Here is a 17,881-nt window from a genome sequence, read left to right as displayed (position 1 = left end):
CCGCCGAGTGAAGGAACTCCTTCAAAACTGTTGGAAAAGCATTCCAGGTGAAGCTGGTTGAGAGAATGCCAAGAGTTTTGACTGCTACTGTATATTGATCTGTATATTGATGTAAATAGTGTATATTGATGTGTATAGTCTATATTGGTTTGTATATTGATGTGTATAGTGTATATTGATATGTATAGTGTATATTTGTGTATATTGATGTGTATAGTGTAGTGTTGTGTATATTGATGTGTATAAGGAACAGGGGGATACCTAGTCACTTGTACATCTGAATGCCTTCAACTGAAATGTGTCTTCCGCATTAAACTCTCTGAATCAGAGAGACGCAGGGGGCTGCCATCCACGTCTTCTGCCCTCAGGGAACAAACTGCCTTGCTCAGGGGCAGAACAACAGATTTCTACCTTGTCAGCTCAGGGATTTGATCCAGCAGCTTTCTGGTTACTGGCCCAGCGCTCTAACCACTAGGCTACCTGCCTCCCCAGCATATGCTGATGTGTATATTGATATTTTTAGTGTATATTGATGTGTATAGGGATGTGTATAGTGTATATTGATGTGTATAGTGTATATTGATGTGTATAGTGATGTGTATAGTGTATATTGATGTGTATAGTGTATATTGATGTGTATAGTGTATATTGATGTGTATAGTGTATATTGATGTGTATAGTGATGTGTATAGTGTATATTGATTTGTATAGAGTACATTTCTGTGTATATTGACGTGTATATTGATGTGTATAGTGTATATTCATGTATATATTAATGTGTTTAGTGTATAGTGATGTTTATATTGATGTGTATAGTGTAGTTTATATTGGTTTATATATTGATGTGTAAATTAATGTATAGTGACGTGTATATTGGTGTGTATATTCATGTGTACATTGATGTGTATAGTGTATGTTGATGTGATGTGTTTAGTGTCTAGTGATGTGTATAGTGTTTATTGATTTGTATAGTGTAGTGTATTGTGTATATTAATGTGTATAGTGTTTATTGATTTGTATAGTGTAGTGTATTGTGTATATTGGTTTGTATATTAATGTGTATAGTGTATATTAATATGTATATTGATGTGTATAGTGTATATTGATGCTTATAGTGCACGTTGATGTTCATTTTGATGTGTTTTGTCATGTTTGTCATTTATTATCATGTCTTGTCCCTGTGCTCCCCATGCTATTCGTTTCCCTCTGCTGGTCTTATTTGGTTCTTTCCCTCCTATCCCTCTCTCTCCCCCTCCCTCTCTCACTCTCTCGCTCTCTCTTCTCTCTGTCGTTCCGTTCCTGCTCCCAGCTGTTCCTATTCCCCTAATCATCATTTAGTCTTCCCACACCTGTTCCCGATCCTTTCCCCTGATTAGATTCCCTATTTATTCCTTTGTAATCCGTTCCTGTTCCGTCGGTTCCTTGCATTGTATTCACGATGCTGTGATTGCGTTTCGCCCTGTCCTGTCGTGTTTTTTGCCGTGATTGTGTATCACCCTGTCCTGTCGTGTTTTGTGCCTTCTTCAGACGCTGCGTGTGAGCAGGTGTCTCAGTTGACTACGGCCTGCGCCTACCCGAAGCGACCTGCAGTCTGTGGCCGCTTCTCCAGTTGTTTTCCCCTCTACTAATCTAGAGGATTTCAGTTATTCGGTTTTGAACATTAATAAACTCTGTTTCTGTTAAGTCGCGTTTGGGTCCTCCTTCACCTGCATGACAGAAGGAACCGACCAAAGAATGGACCCAGCGACTTCAGACGCTGTTTACACTGCCGTCAAGATCCAAGGAGCCATGCTCGGCAGACACGAGCAGGAATTGTCTGCTGCTCGCCATGCCGTGGAGAACCTGGCCGCTCAGGTTTCCGACCTCTCTGGACAGTTCCAGAGTCTACGTCTCGTGCCACCTGTTACTCCCTGGCCTGCCGAGCCTCCAGAACCCAGGGTTAATAACCCACCTTGCTACTCCGGGCAGCCCACTGAGTGCCGCTCCTTTCTCACGCAGTGTGAGATTGTGTTCTCTCTCCAACCCCACACATACTCTAGAGAGAGAGCTCGGGTTGCTTACGTCATTTCACTCCTTACTGGCCGGGCTCGAGAATGGGGCACAGCTATCTGGGAGGCAAGGGCTGATTGCTCTAACAGATTCCAGAACTTTAAAGAGGAGATGATTCGGGTTTTTGACCGTTCAGTTTTTGGTGAGGAGGCTTCTAGGGCCCTGGCTTCCTTATGCCAAGGTGAACGGTCCATAACGGATTATTCCATTGAGTTTCGCACTCTTGCTGCCTCTAGTGAGTGGAACGAGCCGGCGCTGCTCGCTCGTTTTCTGGAGGGACTCCACGCAGCGGTTAAGGATGAGATTCTTTCCCGGGAGGTTCCTTCAGATGTGGACTCTTTGATTGCTCTCGCCATCCGCATAGAACGACGGGTAGATCTTCGTCACCGGGCTCGTGGAAGAGAGCTCGCATCAACGGTGTTTCCCTGCTATCGCAACCATCTCCCTCCTCTGGCTTTGAGACTGAGCCCATGCAGCTGGGAGGGATTCGCATCTCGAATAAGGAGAGGGAACAGAGGATCACCAACCGCCTGTGCCTCTATTGCGGAGTTGCTGGACATTTTGTTATTTCATGTCCAGTAAGAGGCCAGAGCCCATCAGTAAGCGGAGGGCTACTGGTGAGCGCTACTACTCAGGTCCCTTCATCTAGATCTTGTACTACTATGTCGGTCCATCTACGCTGGACCGGTTCGGGTGCTACATGCAGTGCCTTGATTGACTCTGGGGCTGAGGGTTGTTTCATGGACGAAGCATGGGTTCGGAAACATAACATTCCTTTCAGACCATTAGACAAGCCTACGCCCATGTTTGCCTTAGATGGTAGTCATCTTCCCAGTATCAAATTTGAGACACTACCTTTAACTCTCACAGTATCTGGTAACCACAGTGAGACTATTTCTTTTTGATTTTCCGTTCACCGTTTACACCTGTTGTTTTGGGTCATCCCTGGCTAGTATGTCATAATCCTTCTATTAATTGGTCTAGTAATTCTATCCTATCCTGGAACGTTTCTTGTCATGTGAAGTGTTTAATGTCTGCCATCCCTCCCGTTTCTTCTCTCCCTACTTCTCAGGAGGAACCTGGCGATTTGACAGGAGTGCCGGAGGAATATCATGATCTGCGCACGGTCTTCAGTCGGTAGCCAACTCCCTTCCTCCTCACCGGTCGTATGATTGTAGTATTGATCTCCTTCCAGGGACCACGCCTCCTCGAGGTAGACTATACTCTCTGTCGGCTCCCGAACGTAAGGCTCTCGAGGATTATTTGTCTGTGTCTCTTGACGCCGGTACCATAGTGCCTTCTTCTTCTCCGGCCGGGGCGGGGTTCTTTTTGTTAAGAAGAAGGACGGTACTCTGCGCCCCTGCGTGGATATCGAGGGCTGAATGACATAACGGTTAAGAATCGTTATATGTCATGAGATTCTGCAGGGAGCCAGGTGCTTTACTAAGTTGGACCTTCGTAACGCTTACCATCTCGTGCGCATCAGAGAGGGGGACGAGTGGAAAACGGCGTTTAACACTCCGTTAGGGCATTTTGAGTACCGGGTTCTGCCGTTCGGTCTCGCCAATGCGCCAGCTGTTTTTCAGGCATTAGTTAATGATGTTCTGAGAGACATGCTGAACATTTTTGTTTTTGTCTATCTTGACGATATCCTGATTTTTCTCCGTCACTCGAGATTCATGTTCAGCACGTTGACGTGTTCTACAGCGCCTTTTAGAGAATTGTCTCTACGTAAAGGCTGAGAAGTGCTCTTTTCATGTCTCCTCCGTTACTTTTCTCGGTTCCGTTATTTCCGCTGAAGGCATTCAGATGGATTAGGTCCAAGCTGTCAGTGATTGGCCCGTTAGGTCACGTGTCGAGTTGCAGCGCTTTTGTATTTCATTCGTAATTTCGGTCAAGTTGCTGCCCCTCTCACAGCTCTTACTTCTGTCAAGACGTGTTTTAATGGTCCGGTTCCGCCCAGGGAGCTTTTGATCTTCTGTTTTACGTCCGCTCCTATTGTTACTCCTGACGTCACTAGACAATTCATTGTCGAGGTTGACGCTTAGGTAGGCGTGGGAGCCATTCTATCCCAGCGCTTCCAGTCTGACGATAAGGTTCATCCTTGCGCTTATTTTTCTCATCGCCTGTCGCCATCTGAGCGCAACTATGATGTGGGTAACCGTGAACTGCTCGCCATCCGCTTAGCCCTAGGCGAATGGCGACAGTGGTTGGAGGGGGCGACCGTTCCTTTTGTCGTTTGGACAGACCATAAGAACCTTGAGTACATCCGTTCTGCCAAACGACTTAATGCCCGTCAAGCTCGTTGGGCGTTGTTTTTCGCTCGTTTCGAGTTTGTGATTTCTTACCGTCCGGGTAGCAAGAACACCAAGCCTGATGCCTTATCCCGTCTGTTTAGTTCTTCTGTGGTACTGATCTCGAGGGATTCTTCCTTATGCGTGTTGTCGGGTTGACAGTCTGGGGAATTGAAAGACAGGTTGCACATGCTTGTCCTAGTAACCTCCTTTTCGTTCCTGTTTCCACTCGTCTGGCTGTTCTTCAGTGGGCTCACTCTGCCAAGTTAGCTGGTCATCCCGGTGTTCGAGGCACTCTTGCGTCTATTGCCATGGTGTCAGGATATTGCGTGTTCAGACTGCGCGCAGAAGAAGTCTGGTAATTTTTTTCTGCTTCTGCTATCAGTCTGTTCCCTGCCATCGCATCTCTCCTGTTCTTGTCCCTGCCCTTGCTGTGTCTCAGTCTGTCCCTAGTTCTCATTTTTTTTAGAGTAGTACCCTAGTTTCCCTTTTTATCGTTTTTCGTTACGGTCCTGAGGAGAGGAGTTGGGTTCTTTCTTGTTTGATCTATGATTTCCTCCGTTGCTGCCAGTGTTCCTCCTCGAGAGCGCCAGGAGGCGCTCGGTAGTGGGGGGGTACTGTCATGTTTGTCATTTATTATCATGTCTTGTCCCTGTGCTCCCCATGCTATTGTTTCCCTCTGCTGGTCTTATTTGGTTCTTTCCCTCCTATCCCTCTCTCTCCCCCTCCCTCTCTCACTCTCTCGCTCTCTCTTCTCTCTGTCGTTCCGTTCCTGCTCCCAGCTGTTCCTATTCCCTAATCATCATTTAGTCTTCCCACACCTGTTCCCGATCCTTTCCCCTGATTAGATTCCCTATTTATTCCTTTGTAATCCGTTCCTGTTCCGTCGGTTCCTTGCATTGTATTCACGATGCTGTGATTGCGTTTCGCCCTGTCCTGTCGTGTTTTTTGCCGTGATTGTGTATCACCCTGTCCTGTCGTGTTTTGTGCCTTCTTCAGACGCTGCGTGTGAGCAGGTGTCTCAGTTGACTACGGCCTGCGCCTACCCGAAGCGACCTGCAGTCTGTGGCCGCTTCTCCAGTTGTTTTCCCCTCTACTAATCTAGAGGATTTCAGTTATTCGGTTTTGAACATTAATAAACTCTGTTTCTGTTAAGTCGCGTTTGGGTCCTCCTTCACCTGCATGACATGTTTAGTGTATATTGCTGTGCAGAGTGATGTGTATAGTGTTTACATATCTGTGTATAGTGATGTGTATAGTGTATATATATTATATATTATATTGGTTTGTACATTGACGTGTATATTAATGTGTATATTGATGTGTATATTGATGTGTATATTTATGTGTATAGTGTATATTGATGTGCATAGTGATGCGTATTGATGTCTATAGTGTACATTGATGTGAATATTGATGTGTATAGTGTATATTGATATGTGTATTGATGTGTATATTGGTTTATATATTGATCTGTATAGTGTATATTGATGTGTATATTCTATTGTGATATGTATATTGATTTGTATAGTGCATATTGATGTGTATAATGTATATTGATGTGTACATTGATTTGTATAGTGTATATTGATGTGTGTTGTGTATATTGATGTCTATATCGATGTGTTAGTGTATATTGATTTGTATATTTATGTGTATAGTGTATAGTGTATAATATGTGTATAGTGTATATTGATGTGTATAGTTTATAGTGATGTGTATAGTTTATAGTGATGTATATATTGATGTGTATAGTGATGTGTTTAATGTGTATTGATGTGTATATTGATGTGTATAGTTTATAGTGATGTATATATTGATGTGTATAGTGTATAATATATGTATAGTGTATATTGATGTGTATAGTGTATATTGATGTGTATATTGATGTGTATAGTGTATATTGATGTGTATAGTGTATATTGATGTATATATTGATGTGTATAGTGTATATTGATGTGTATAGTGTATATTGATGTGTATAGTGTATATTGATGTGTATAGTGTATATTGATGTGTATAGTGTATATTGATGTGTATAGTGTATAGTGTATATTGATGTGTTTAATGTGTATTGATGTGTATAGAGGGCTCATCTGTGAAAGAGACCTTGTCTCAGCCTAGTTTTGAAAAATTCCATTGCTACATCTAAACTAAAATAATGATTCATTGTGTTTGTCTTTTATGTTTGCAAATGTATAGGGAAATGATTTGAAACGGAGCCAGTGTACTCACCAGTGTGCACAAACATGTGTTTGACGTAGTTCTGTTTAGCAGTAAAGGTTTTAGTGCAGAGAGTGCACTCATAGGGCTTCTTCTCCCCCTGCCCCATCGAGGCCGCCTGTTGCTGTTCCCGCGCTGCCTGTTGCTGTACCGTCAATTGCTGAGGGAATGGGGGCATACTAGGGGTAGGCCCAGACACAAAATGGGGCTGCTGGCCTCCCATGGGCTGCTGCAGGCTGAAGAGGAAGGGCTTGTTGTTGCTGGCCGACTGTGTGGGAAACAGAGTGGGCAGGTAGGAGTTGCCAGCCATGCCCATTACCTGGGTGTTGCTGGTCATGGTGAGCGGCATCCTCAGATTGCTGGTGTGAGATTCGACCTGACGCATATAGAGTAGGGCACTTGGCAGAGACTGGGCCATGATTGGGTTGGGCAGGGGCTGCAACATGTTACTGTCGCTAGTGCTGTGGGATGTGCCCCCTTCCTCCGTCTCATGAATCTGCTCTGGGGAGGAGTCATCGACTTCAATCTGCACTGGGGTCCCCTCTCCACCTCCTTCCCTCCCAAAGCCCACGGGGTACTGGTGCTGGTCCACGGAGTCTGGCTCAGTACCAATGGAGGAGCTTACCCCTGAGTCAAAGCTTTCACCCTTCGGTTCAGTCTCCACACCCTCAACGTGGTCAGTGTCCTCTGTGCACTCATCCATACCATAGCAGCTGTACTCATCCTCTGCCTCCTGCTTTATGTGAATGCCTCCTGTCTGTATGCGTACCGGTCGGGGCTGCTTGCGGCAGTGGGTGGTCTCAGGGGTGGATAGGAAGCGTTCCATCTGCTGTGACCTTTCATGGATGCGGGTGATCCACGGCGGGTCCTGGTCGTGCTGGTCCTTCTGCATGCTAAGGGCTGGGTCGTAGCTTGTTGTCATACTGGTTACGTAGTGGGAGCGTTCACGGGTTCCATTCTGCAGTGAGAGGCCCGAGTAGGAGTACAGCGATGTGTACGCACGCTCAAGGCTCTGCTGGGACGTGGCCTGCATGTACCCTGACTCTGCATCGCTGCTGGGCCCAGAGGTGCCTGACTCAGGTGTGCCCCGGGGCGTCTCCTGCCCAGAGTCCCCTGGGTTGACAGGGAACCCCCCTGGACCGGCCAGGCCCACATTCTGGGACACGATGCGGGTGCACTCATCGATGACCGTCTTGATCTGCAGGATGCTGGCAGCAGTGAGGATCTGGAGAGCCTCTGATTGGGACACCCGCAGGACTCCGCTGTACATGAAGTCTATCAGCTTCTGGATGGACTGCACCGAGACCACCGAGGGGATCTCAATGTCACTGTAGCCCAGGAGCAGCTTGTCCTGAAAGAAGGGGCTCCCAGCGGCCAGCACGCAGCGGTGGGCTCGCAGCATGCTTCCATGGATCCGAACAGTCACGTCACAGAAGTGCCCGCGGTTGCGCTGCTCATTGAGGGTCTCAAGTACAGAATTGCTGAAGTTGTGGAGATTGATGTTATGAATGCGCTCGGTCATCCCCTTGCAACAGATGTCACCTGGACACAGAAGAAAAAAAGGCTTCATTTTTAAAAATAATTAATAAACCTTTAGAAAGTAAAAATGTGGGCCACATGATGAGTACAATCTAATACAAAAAAAAAATGCTCATGATTATCAAATACATTTTAAGATGGAACATAGCTGCACTGCAGGGACATAATCAGGATATTTAGCACAGAAATGCCAAGTTGAATCAATTTCAACAAATGACCTTCTCCATCCACCCCGTGTGCTTTCCTCACATTTCAGTGGTCATCTTATTTTCATAACATGTTGGCATTTGTTATTGAAACAATCAAATTAGTCAAGGTAAACTAGCTAGCTGGTTAGTAGTTGGATGAATGTCTCCACAAAACTGCACAACAAAGGATCTGTTGTGCGATTTAGCGAAAGAGACAATCAAGATGGATCCCCATCTCATTAGTTTTGTTCCCATCTTACAAGTCTGGTGGTAGATTTTCTCTGAGACTCTAAACCCCCAGTAGGTGGTGCTCTGGGTTTAAACTATTAGGCTTAGTTTATCAGCTGTCCACCTGCGTGCTCAGTGATGGTGCTCCCTAACTATCTTACCTCTGCTCTCCCAAGTTTTGGGACATTACACAAATTAAGCTGGTATTTGTGCCAGAGTCCTTTGCTAAAATTTGTTCTGACAATGTTTAGGCCATCCTCATGAATGGATTTGTGGCTGCCCTGAACACAAACTGTACCTGAAACTCATATCTACAAATTGTCTCAGCAACCAAACAAATCTTCAAAGATAGCTCCATTATATTCCAAGCGTAACAGTATTGCTCTCAATTCATGCAATGTTAAAGCTCCTCTTAGACATGTAAATGTAGTATTAACAAAATGCTACAAAGACAATATATAATTGACTTGTTGAATAATGCTTGACTTTTCTAGCTGACATTTGAAGATCAGTTGAAAAGACTGGATATGACAATGAAAGACAATGGCATCCAATAGCTTTGTCATTCCACACATGGAATCTAGATTAATTAAATTGGTTTTCTACCATTTCACCATAATAACATATTTTATTAACCACTTTGATAGCAGAACAAGTATCAAATCACTAAATATTATTTAGCATTAGCCCTCAAGCAAACAGCCTCTACATTATACTGTCCTTATAAAAACATGAATGGCGTTTCTGTAAGACTGAACACCTGTTCATACAATCGTATATGTTTTACATAATTTCATTCATCCACATAACCCACACCCAGAGCACAGAGGTTCTTGAAACCACGTCTATTATACAGTACCTCCCCCTTTACCCTCTGGGTACATACTGTACACACACACACACACACACACACACACACACACACACACACACACACACACACACACACACACACACACCTTCACACACACACACACACACACACACCTTCACACACACACACACACACACACACACACACACACACACACACACACACACACACACACACACACACACACACACACACACACACACACACACACACACACACACACACACACACACACACACACACACACACACACACACACGTTATTCTTACAGCACCTGACCGACCCCCTTTCACTACTATCACCCTTGTAATTATCATATGCAATAGCAGTAAAACTACAATTAAATCAGACTTCTCTCCTATGCAATCGTAAATGAAAAGTGGCATGATATACAATATATTCCAAAAATCTAACAACGTAGATTGATTATATTCCATCTAAACGGTCTTTATGCAAAAGTGGATAAAATATTTTTGCAATTTGAATTACATTCATCAAAAACTCCTATACCAACAATACAATGCAGCTTTGACGGCAAGAAAGGAACAGCCGGCTGGTGGCTTTGGTGATGGAGGCTAATCGGGGAAGTAGGTACTAAAGTGCCCAAAGAGTTTTGTCATGTTATCTTGTTAGTAGATTATAAAAAATGAAGATAGCCAGCTATCTAAGTGCACTGGGCCATGCAAAACGAACTGGCCCACTCAGATCTAACATGGTGTTTGGGGATGGAATAAGCTAACTAGCTAGCAAGCAAGACCCATCAACACTGTACGTTTTTTTGAGAAATTAATGGTCAAATACCAATCGGATTAATGTCATTATTTATTTCAAGGTAGGCCTTTATTTTAGCTGTACTGCCTGATCTTTCTTGGCCGATAAAACTTGCAGGATATCATGGTAGCCAATGTTTGTGTTAGCCACTATACCTGGATTTACTGTTACTGCTGCTAATAACGTTAGTAACATTAGCACTCAGGTTAGCAGCGAGCTACCATTGGCCAATAGTTTTAGCCAGTTTGGTTATAGACTTTCAATGTCTACTATGATGGTATAAGGTTTATCTTGATTTTGTGTAACTGTATGAGAAATGCTGTACTTGGTATGATGGGGGTCCTTACCATCTTATGTGGACAGTGGCCTCACTCCTGCTGTGTATTCACTTGTGTCCTTCTCTTAAAGTCACTTATCCGAACGCTTTTCTGACATGACCTCGGTCAAATTCGGATTAAATATACATTTCTCTCAAAATACAAATGTAAAGTGATATGTCGTATTGGGACTTTTAGTTGGAAGGATGAAATCAATCCGAATGTTTAACAGCAACCTAATTCTCCAATCTTCCCTTTAATGTTAAACACAATCATCAAGATCTTCCTAGATAATGTATAATGTATATTCATGGCCATGCCTTGCTTTTAGTTCAAGTGATTACCTTTGACCATCTGCCAGAGAAAATAGAAGCCTTGAATCTACAGTATGTCTATTTAGTTTCATGTTTTATATAAGACTTGCTATCAAAACCAAGGGAAGAACTAATGAACACCATTTAGTTTTATTTAGTCTTGGGAAAACAATTGATCGAAAGCATTATAATATATAAAACTGGGAAAAAACCTATTAAAACAAACATCCTCTAATCACAGCCATTAGGCTTAATACAATCAGAAAGAGAAACATGGGATGTCTGCAACATGCTGTGACAGCAGGACAGCTTGGGTATATATTTATAAATCAATTACAAACACACCCATGTAGCTAGAGATACAGTGGCCAGAGTAGCCTAACTACCGACAGACTGACCAACTGACCAACCACAGAAATATACTCACAGTCAGATGACTCTTTGTTGGGAAGATGTGTGTGAGGCTGGTGATGAGGCACAGGGCACACTGCTACAGGTTGCTGGTGAAGGTGGCTATGGAAAGACCAGTCCTAGGCTGTCCCTTCAGTCCTCTCTGCTGCCACTATCATAGGTCGCTCTGCCACACGGCCACAGTGGTCTCTTCAATACCACCCTGGGGGAAAAAGAGAAAATTCATAAATCAACATGTTCATACTGAGAATTTTTTTTTTTGGTGTCTAACCTTCATACATAGATAATGAAGTGAGCAATGCAATCTGGATGTGTTATAATTTCCAAGGTAAAGAGTGAGTGAACCTTCTAGACCAATTTAAGGCAGTTTACTCTAGTGGACACTTGACCGCCAATTATATGTCAAGGTTAGAAATCATATGGTCACAGGGCCAAATCTCTTTTCAGTCGTTATCTAAACTACTGGTCAGTGAACCACACCCTACAAAGGAGATCCTTCCACATTCTAGTCTGACTTACCCACAAAGATATTATACTCCTCATACTGTATCATATTTTCCCGTTCTGAATAAAAGTACAAAGGTCAAAGGCTATATACATTTGTTCAAGATCTCATAGATTTATCAGAAAAGCATTGAGAGAGACCAGAAAAGTCTACAACATGCCTTGAGAGGGCCTAGAGAGGGCCTAGAGAGGGCCTAGAGAGGACTCAGGAGCTTGATTTATTTGAATAAAAGGTTGCAACAAGGGCGAAAGGATTGTTCTCCAATACAAAGGACTGCAACTGTGTGTGTGTGTGTGTGTGTGTGTGTATATATGTGTGTGCCAAGGCAGTACTGAATGTGATTTCAAATGTATATTTATTTATTTATTTTTACTCCTTTTTCTACCCAATTTCGCAATATCCAATTGGTAGTTACAGTTTGGTCCCATCGCTGCAACTCCCGTACGGCCTCAAGAGAGGCGAAGATCGAGAGCCATGTGTCCTCCGAAACACGACGCTGCCAAGCCACACTGCTTCTTGACACACTGCTCGCTTAACCCGGAAGCAAGTTGCATCAATGTGTCGGAGGAAACACCGTACTATTGCCGTCTGAAGTCAGCATGCATGCGCCTGGCCCGCCACAAGGGGTCGCTAGAGCATGATGGGACAAGGACATGCCGGCCAAACCCTCTGGGCCAACTGGGCCAATTGTGTGCCACCCCATGGGTCTTCCGGTCGCGGCCGGCTGCGACACAGCCTGGGATCGAACCCGGGTCTGTAGTCAAATGTATTATAAAATATATTTTGATTTGTTTAACACATTTTTGGTTACTACATGATTCCATATGTGTTATATCATAGTTTTGATGTCTTCACTATTATTCTAAAATGTAGAAAATAGTAAAAATAAAGAAAAACCCTGGAATGAGTAGGTGTGTCCAAACTTTTGACTGGTACTGTATATCGAAACTAAAATAGACAACATGGGGTTACTATGCAGCACCATAGTAAGACATTACGATCAGTAACAGTCAACTGAGAAATACTGTAACACAAGGCATTCTTGAAGAAACACAAAAAGGCATTTAACGACACCCAGGGTGTGATTCTCAGGTTTACAGAGACTCTAAGCCATACATATGTGTGCATGGCCATAAACTGTAAAAGGCCAACTGTAGATGATGTGAGCATCCTCAGGTTTGTACTGTAGGTCCTCACAACTGTTCACAAAATGGAGGAAATTTCCATATATCAAATTCAAATAAACCTGATTATATCATGAAGTTTCCTAAAGGATAAAAACCCATATTTGCTTTGAACCGTTCCTATTTTTTTTTTTTTTGTCTTCCCTTTTCTTGCCATGTGTCTTTCATATATTGCAATCTATTTACTGGATCATCTTTATGAATATGATCATACACTATACTGTAGGAATATCATGTATTTGGTATTTTATTCGGATCCCCATTAGCTGTTACTGAAGCGACTATTCCTTGGTTAAAGCACTAAGCTTGATTAAACTGTAAACATTAGTAGAGGGGGTAACCAACAACCATTTTAATCATTCCAAGGAACCTTTCAAATATTTGACTCTGAGAAAATGTACTGGCATCAAGTAAAACAACTTGTATTAACTTTAAGAGCGACTAATCAAAAGGTAATGACTGCAACAGACAAACAAGACATAGCATGTGACGTTAATGAATACTGAACTGTCTCCATTAATGCTTTATGTCCTTTATCTATTCATCAGATGTATTCTCTGCTTTTGGTTATCTTTCCCAGTCTGCTCTGAGCATAGATATTTATTTTTCTAAAAAGGGCTTTATTTATCCTTGCATACTTTCCATTGTATTAGTAGGCCTATGCCTCTGGCAGACCAGCCAGATTAATGTAATTAAACACTGCTTTGTATAGATGTAGGATCTTAATTTGAGCCAGTTGGCTACAGCAGGAAAATAATACAGCTGCAACAGGAAATATGAATTATTATGTGGATTATAATGATTGGACATTTTTGTGGGGGGTTGATAGGAAAGTTATCCTGCAACAGGGTGATCAAATTAAGATCCTACATCTGTAGATGCACAGAACAGTCAGATACAACCTTTGGAAAAACAAAATATCATAAACTAAGAAAACACAATGTAACGTACAACCAGGGTTCCAAAACGTTTCTTCTGCTGTCCACATATGATAAACCTTTCAGGCTCCATGTAGAACCCTCTGTGGAAAGGATTATACAGTACATGGAACCCATGTGGGTTCTACCTGGAACCAAAAGGGTTCCAGGTAGAATATATGCAGTGCTCCATTGCGAAAGAGATTCTTAGTTTCAATGGGACTCCCTGTTAAAATAAAGATAAAATATAGAAATGTGGACCTCTTCAACCTGTTTCCTAACAACCAAATGCCTGTGGTTACACCACAGAAGATTGACATACAGCGTCCCCTCTATGCCAATAGTTGTGTTCCCCGCCATGAATAATGTTTGTTTCTCTATTGTTTTATCAAATTATAGTTTGAGGCACAGTAAATATAGCTATAAGCATGTGTTGCTGTTTGTTTTCCATATTGGACAAAATGGCTCCATGTTTCCATAACGAGCCACTGCTGTGGTTTTAGGTCAAACAGCTCAACAGAAACAAGCCTTGGTTAGCCTCACCAACTACGCCACCAGCCATATTATTTTAATATATAGGGACTTTGCAAAACACCTTCCAATGATGCTAAGAAATAAGTCTGAAGCCATTGCTATTAGGGATGTGACAAGTGGACCATTTTTCTTAATGTTTAAACTAGAATTTTTGCATTGTTTTTGTTTTTTAAACCAGAAGAAAAAAACATACAATTCCACGTCAATTCACAATGCAGAATAATGGTCCTATTACGTATGTAAGACCACTAGGGCCGGGCAATGAAGTTATATCTACCACAAACCTTTACAGACATAGAACACTGCTACAGTAGCATGTCAATAATTGATCACTTTTAAGACAATTTCAAAAAGTGCAGCATCAGAAGCATCGGTATCTTTTCAGACAGTAGAATTCTGCCCTGGCATATAATGTTCTATTGTTTCCCTGCCAACAATACACATTGCTGATTGATGTTCAGCTGTGTTGTTTAAGGGTTTTTTTAATGGTAAATTATGGTAACTTTAAAATACTTTTTTAGGAAAGAGTGGTCTGTGCTCGGGCAGCAGGCAGGCTAGGATTGACAGGTCTGGTTGCTTAGTGATGAAAGTTAGTCCCGCTTCAGAAGCGGCGTTACTTTACAGACAAGTAAAAGGCCGTTCATGTCTCCAGAGAAGGGTTTTGTGTCAGCGTTTATGAAGCCGTAGTATTTCCTGCCCTAACAGGCAAGCAAACATGCTGTAGCCGGGGTGCTTTCAAGGGGCCACATACCATTATATCTGAAAAGGGTAATTGATACAGGCTACAGTATACCGGTAACCTGCTGTAATTTCATATTATGAGACAAAAACACCCCCACCCACTCTGCAACGAAGAGTAGCCTACACAGTGCTCGCTAGACTGGTCCGAATATACTGTATCAGTTCATGAATAGCCTAAGCTAGGATTTTCTACACGCAACAGACCGAAGACTGAACACACACTAGTGTCATTCACGAAAAGAAAGAGCAGGCTGGCCAGCATGAGGGAGAGAGAGGAGGGGCAGACAGAACCGTGTGGATATGTCTTGGTAATCTGCATCTCGCAATATCTTAATTGTATTGCATGCCTGGCAAATTCACCAAAGTAGCTTAAAGTTTTCCTTTTCCTCTCTGGTTTTATTTAAATGACACAACTTTCCCCAGGCCTTTACAGCCATATAGTCTAGTTAGGCTATAGCATGGAAAATCATGTTTTGTTATAACTGCACTGTGATTTGAATTATGTGGGCGAAAAAACATTGTTTTTCAGTTAGGGATTTTTTTCTTAACGTTAAGGATCCCAACTCCATTTAAACGTTTAAACGTTCACACCCCTAATTGCTATGCAACTGAAAAGATTTTGAGTGTTGCGTGGCAACAGCTGGAACAAACCAACGCAACACCCTAAATTGTCTTCTGACCCCTAATAATCCATACAATCACAATAAGATCCCAGCAGCTAGCCTTGCGGACCCCTGATAAAGTTGAATGTGTCAGCACACTTGCCAGGACCGTAGTCACTGGTTAACCTCTATGTGCATACACTGCCTACACAGTATGCCCATTGCCCAACACTGAGCAACTAAATGTCAGACCTATTCCTATAGAATTTGAATTCAAGTACAATTGTACATTCTATAATAAAGAACATCATAGAGCTGTACCATTCATCACGCACACACATACACGCACAGTATGCAGTCCCTCACTCCCTCACTCCCTCTTCACTTGAGGAAAATAACAGAAAGAACATTAAGGGGCCTTTTTCTAGTTCTTTTTTTTAAGTGTCACAAAGTGCTGAAATCAAGAGGGAAATTGCACTAGTTTACAAAAGCCAGTGAATGCAGGTTTAATAGTGTGTTAACGTCAGGTTAGTGTCATTCTATGGTGACCTGATGACAAAGGCCTCTACAGGGCCAGTTTTAGACAACACAAGCATATTTACTTCCTCCCTGGTCTCAGTTGCAATCTAGACATGTAAATCCACCTGCCTGAGCGTTGAAGTGAGGTGAATCGGGGCACAAAGGAGCAGACTAAGGGAAGCAGACTTCTGCTGCCCAGACTGCCACTCACAACAGTGATTCCATTTTAGCTGTGACACAGTGGGTGAGCAGCAGCCAGCTCCTACCTGCAGTGAATGCTAATCAGTCCAGGGGTCTCCCTCCTCCCTCCCCTGCCTTGGACGAAAGGGGCTGATGATGATCCTTCAAAATTAATTAGATCCTTTTTGGAGGCAGCCATTTTCTTCCACTACTTATGCCTCTGCCAAATCTGTATAATTTTGTATTTTCATCCCTGTTCAGAGGGAATCAAACTATACTATTATAATGTATTTATGTGTCTGATATTGATCTTCCCCAAGCCTTTCCACAGCTCTCCCTTTCTCTTTCTCTCGCTCTCTCTCCCTGTACTGCACTGTGTCCCTCTCTGTAGAGTTAGCTGTCAATAAGTCCCCAGAGGTCAGTTCGTCTGCTAGAAATCAGACACAATGCTCCAGACTGCCAGTGCCATGCCCTGCTGCCACAACAAAGACCACAGGAGAAAAAAAAGGAGGAGAGAAGGGAAGAGAGCAGCATCACCAGTCTGACTTCAGGTTAATCAGAGCTGCCTAGCCTGCCTTAATTAGTTGGCAACCTCATGAAGAATACTGCGCCAAATTTGGAAATCAGTTTAATCTAGGGGGAAAATGAAAAGAAGGTGGGGGTGCGGGTTGGGGTTGAGGACAGAGATGAGAGGCGGGTTTGTGAAAGGAGACGATGTTAGCCATGTGAATAATATACATCTTGAATATGCAAATGTGACTTACAATACACACCACAAGCATATATTTTCTCCTTGATACATGTGAGCCTACAGAGGGATTTTAATGGAAATGAACCAACCCATTTGTTTCCTTGGGCGATGAATAATCTGTGATGTGTATTGTTTTGTGCATACTGTACCATTCAGAAGGATATTCTGGCCTATTCTGATTCTATTTAGTGTTAACAGAAAACAGACATCAACGCAGCATGCAGTGTTTTGCTACTTTTTGTTTTGGCACATGAATACTATCAATAACTGTAACGTGAAAGGACATCTATCAAATCTGTCAAAACAATCTTCTTCAACCATCATTTCATCACGATTGTTATTTCTACTGCCAAAAATTAAGCATTAAAAAATGGGTCAGCTTTCAACACTTATGAATAGTAGGGTAAGTATTTGAACACTGACGAAATTGCCCCAAAACTTTTTCACACCAGATGAAACAATTATAGTCACAAATATCGTAAGAGTAGCAAGTGTGATTTAGACTTATTCTTTTTCTTCTGTTCCAGTATTGTTGCTGAGGTACAGTTTGACAGAGGTCAAACCCAGTAGCAGCAGGCTCACTGTTTCATCACAGCCTCTCTATAATGTCACATACATTCCAAAATGATTTGAATAACTTGAATAACAAAATACACATAGGTCTACATCTATTCATTCACCGCAGGGAGCTACATTGCACATCATTGCGCCAATTTGTATACCACATCTGAACAATACT

The 17,881-nt window shown here is 42.7% G+C and overlaps 1 protein-coding gene across 2 annotated transcripts in view; it reads right to left on the bottom strand.

Annotated features, from left to right (window-relative positions):
* The window catches only part of zbtb20 (zinc finger and BTB domain containing 20), a 43,780-nt gene that overhangs the window by 6,354 nt on the left and 19,545 nt on the right, over nucleotides 1–17,881 (bottom strand). For both annotated transcript variants that reach the window (XM_046317543.1, XM_046317544.1), the window contains 2 exons: nucleotides 11,226–11,411; nucleotides 6,579–8,108 (listed from right to left, as the gene is read on the bottom strand). In XM_046317543.1, the coding sequence (XP_046173499.1) occupies nucleotides 6,579–8,088 (1,510 nt within the window). In that variant the 5' untranslated portion in view covers nucleotides 8,089–8,108; nucleotides 11,226–11,411. The remainder of the gene's footprint in view (nucleotides 1–6,578; nucleotides 8,109–11,225; nucleotides 11,412–17,881) is intronic.

Source organism: Oncorhynchus gorbuscha, linkage group LG20 (assembly GCF_021184085.1).
Source record: "Oncorhynchus gorbuscha isolate QuinsamMale2020 ecotype Even-year linkage group LG20, OgorEven_v1.0, whole genome shotgun sequence".
NCBI classification, from domain to species: domain Eukaryota; kingdom Metazoa; phylum Chordata; class Actinopteri; order Salmoniformes; family Salmonidae; genus Oncorhynchus; species Oncorhynchus gorbuscha.
The sequence above is the reverse complement of the archived record's forward strand: the minus strand, read 5'-3'. Positions and strand labels throughout refer to the sequence as shown.